Source organism: Nomascus leucogenys, unplaced genomic scaffold (genome assembly GCF_006542625.1).
Source record: "Nomascus leucogenys isolate Asia unplaced genomic scaffold, Asia_NLE_v1 Super-Scaffold_285, whole genome shotgun sequence".
Lineage (NCBI taxonomy): Eukaryota > Metazoa > Chordata > Mammalia > Primates > Hylobatidae > Nomascus > Nomascus leucogenys.
This window is the reverse complement of record NW_022095770.1, coordinates 2071236-2073926: the sequence shown is the minus strand read 5'-3', so window position 1 is coordinate 2073926 and position 2691 is coordinate 2071236. Positions and strand designations below refer to the sequence as shown.

Below are 2691 nucleotides of genomic sequence, written 5' to 3'. Positions count from 1 at the left end.
AGGAAGAAGTTGAATCCCTGAATAGACCAATAACAGACTCTGAAATTGAGGCAATAATTAATAGCCTACCAACCAAAAAAAGTCCAGGAGCAGATGGATTCACTGCCAAATTCTACCAGAGGTACAAGGAGGAGCTGGTACCATTCCTTCTGAAACTATTATAATCAATAGAAAAAGAGGGAATCCTCCCTAACTCATTTTATGAGGCCAGCATCATCCTGATACCAAAGCCTGGCAGAGACACAACAAAAAAAGAGAATTTTAGACCATTTAGTGAGTGTATTAATTTACTAGCACTGCTAGCTTCCATCTATCATGACTTCCATGAATGAGAAAGTTCTTACACTTTTCCTCCTTCTTAAATTCTTCTGATTTCCCTGGAAACACAGGTTTTTGGTTTCCTGAGATGCTTCCTATTTGCCTCACAAAACTCAGAAGGTTGTTTTATACCTTTATGGTTTGTGCAGTCATACATGCCCATTGCATAGTCCCTCAATCCCCATATTTTGTTTATGCCAAAGAAATAGAGAAGCAAATACTATACTTTTTATTCACATGAAAACTTTAAAAAGCCAAAAGTTACCTACTGGATTACAACTTGATAGAGTGATTAGCTGTCTTTGGGAATGAGTAAGAGCATAAAATTGGGAGAGAATGGGATTAATTTCTATTTCCTAACATAGATGTAATGGGACATAGATGTATTTACAATATAATACTATATCAAGTTGAAAATTACTAGTTTGCATTTTTCTCAAATGAATGGTACACCTAGAAAACGTTTTAAACATGTTAGAACTCCGTGATGAATCAGGCATCATCTCAACTCATCTAATTCCTTCATTACAAAGAAATAGAGAGAGAAGACATGATGCTCACTGTGCTAGTAACCGGGTTGCGTCTAGAGCCACAGCACATGCTGGTCGGCCTGAATCTCGAGCAGTAATGCCATAGAGAGTTCTACATTCTCGTCCTGGTGATCACCACACTCGCAGACAAGGCAGAATGAATGGTCACTCAGGGCATAGATTGCTTGATGTTGTCTAAATCCCAGTGAATTTCTCTGCATCCATCTGCTCTCGATCTGCTCTGCCACATGGAATACACTGTGACAGACACCCTCTTGTGATGTTCAAAGAACTGAAAGGCACAGGTAGTGAGGGTTGCACAGAGAGATGCCTGTTAGTCTTGAGTCAGAATTTGGTGGGTGACTAGTCTTGGGCCCAGGCATGGATTCATTTTGTCACTGTAAATATATCAGCATCATGCTTCTCCCCACAGACACTTCCCAGGCTACATACAGCCAACCATGAGGCTGGGCAGAGAGAACTTCCTGAGCCTCCCAGATCAACAGGAACTATCACATGACCAGATGATAGTCAGAGCAGGAATGATGCTGATGATGAGATGGGCTTCCTTTTATCTGCAACAAAGTTTCTATGAGTAATTCACAATTAAGAGAGAGATTAAACCTTAATCTGTTTAACCTTAAGGAAACAACTACCCTTTGAGAATCACAAACGGACTGGGAAAACAATGTAAACAGCAACAAGGAAAAGTCCTGCTGATTGGTGGAAACTTTGGAGGCCAGGTGTATAAAAGGTCCAGATTGCAAGGGGTCATCAGATTCTGGGAAACTCACCTCTGAACAGAAGCCCACCCTCCACCCCTGAAACCATGACCCACTGTTGCTCCCCTTGCTGTCAGCCTACGTGCTGCAGGACCACCTGCTGCAGGACCACCTGCTGGAAGCCCACCACTGTGACCACCTGCCGCAGCACACCCTGCTGCCAGCCCTCCTGCTGTGTGTCCAGCTGCTGCCAGCCTTGCTGTCACCCAACTTGCTGTCAAAACACCTGCTGCAGGACCACCTGCTGCCAGCCCACCTGTGTGACCAGCTGCTGCCAGCCTTCCTGCTGCAGCACACCCTGCTGCCAGCCCACCTGCTGTGGGTCCAGCTGTGGCCAGAGCATCTCCTGTGCACCTGTGTACTGCAGAAGAACCTGCTACTACCCCACGACTGTCTGCCTGCCTGGTTGCCTAAACCAGAGCTGTGGCTCCAGCTGCTGCCAGCCCTGCTGCCGCCCAGCCTGCTGTGAGACCACCTGCTGCAGGACCACTTGCTTCCAGCCCACCTGTGTGTCCAGCTGCTGCCAGCCTTCTTGCTGCTGATCAAGTCCCAAGAGAACCACCAACTTCACACAACAACCTTCTGCTCAACTGACTTATCTTTTGGAGGACTAATTTACCTTACTGCTGACAGCCACCATGCTCTCACCCAAATTTTAATGAATTCTCTGCATGTTTAAAATCTTGTGAATCAGCTTGAGGGAGGGCAGAATACTTCATCCTGATTCTCTTTTTCTTATACCTTGTGGATCATGTGCCAGCTTCATGTGTTCTCAATTTTGAGTCATGGTCTCAGCTTTGACTCAAAAGTCAAGAGCTTCATTCTCTTCACTTAAGAAACTTAAGTTTCTGCAAATGATTAAGAATCTTCACAACTATGTTTTCTTTTCAATATACTCATGAATCTTGTATACTCCTTCCTTCTTTTAACTATCACTCTGGGTTATCTCCCTATAACCAGGGATCTTACTTATATATTTCTTTTTTTATTTTTTATTTTTTTGAGACAGAATCTCGCTTAATAAATAAATTTGGAACGATTATTCATCCCATATGGTGATT

General features: G+C 43.8%; 1 protein-coding gene across 1 annotated transcript; it reads left to right on the top strand.

Moving 5' to 3' along the window:
• The first annotated feature begins 1653 nt into the window (after positions 1-1653).
• On the top strand, positions 1654-2393 carry LOC100582459 (keratin-associated protein 9-2-like). The gene has a single exon (XM_003279412.3). It carries the CDS (start codon positions 1678-1680, stop codon positions 2170-2172), a length of 495 nt encoding a protein of 164 aa, XP_003279460.1. The 5' UTR covers positions 1654-1677; the 3' UTR covers positions 2173-2393.
• Positions 2394-2691: the final 298 nt, after the last annotated feature.

Coding starts and splice junctions, on each gene's coding strand:
- LOC100582459 (XM_003279412.3), top strand. CDS start 1,678: ATGACCCACTGTTGCTCCCCTTGCTGTCAGCCTACGTGCTGCAGGACC.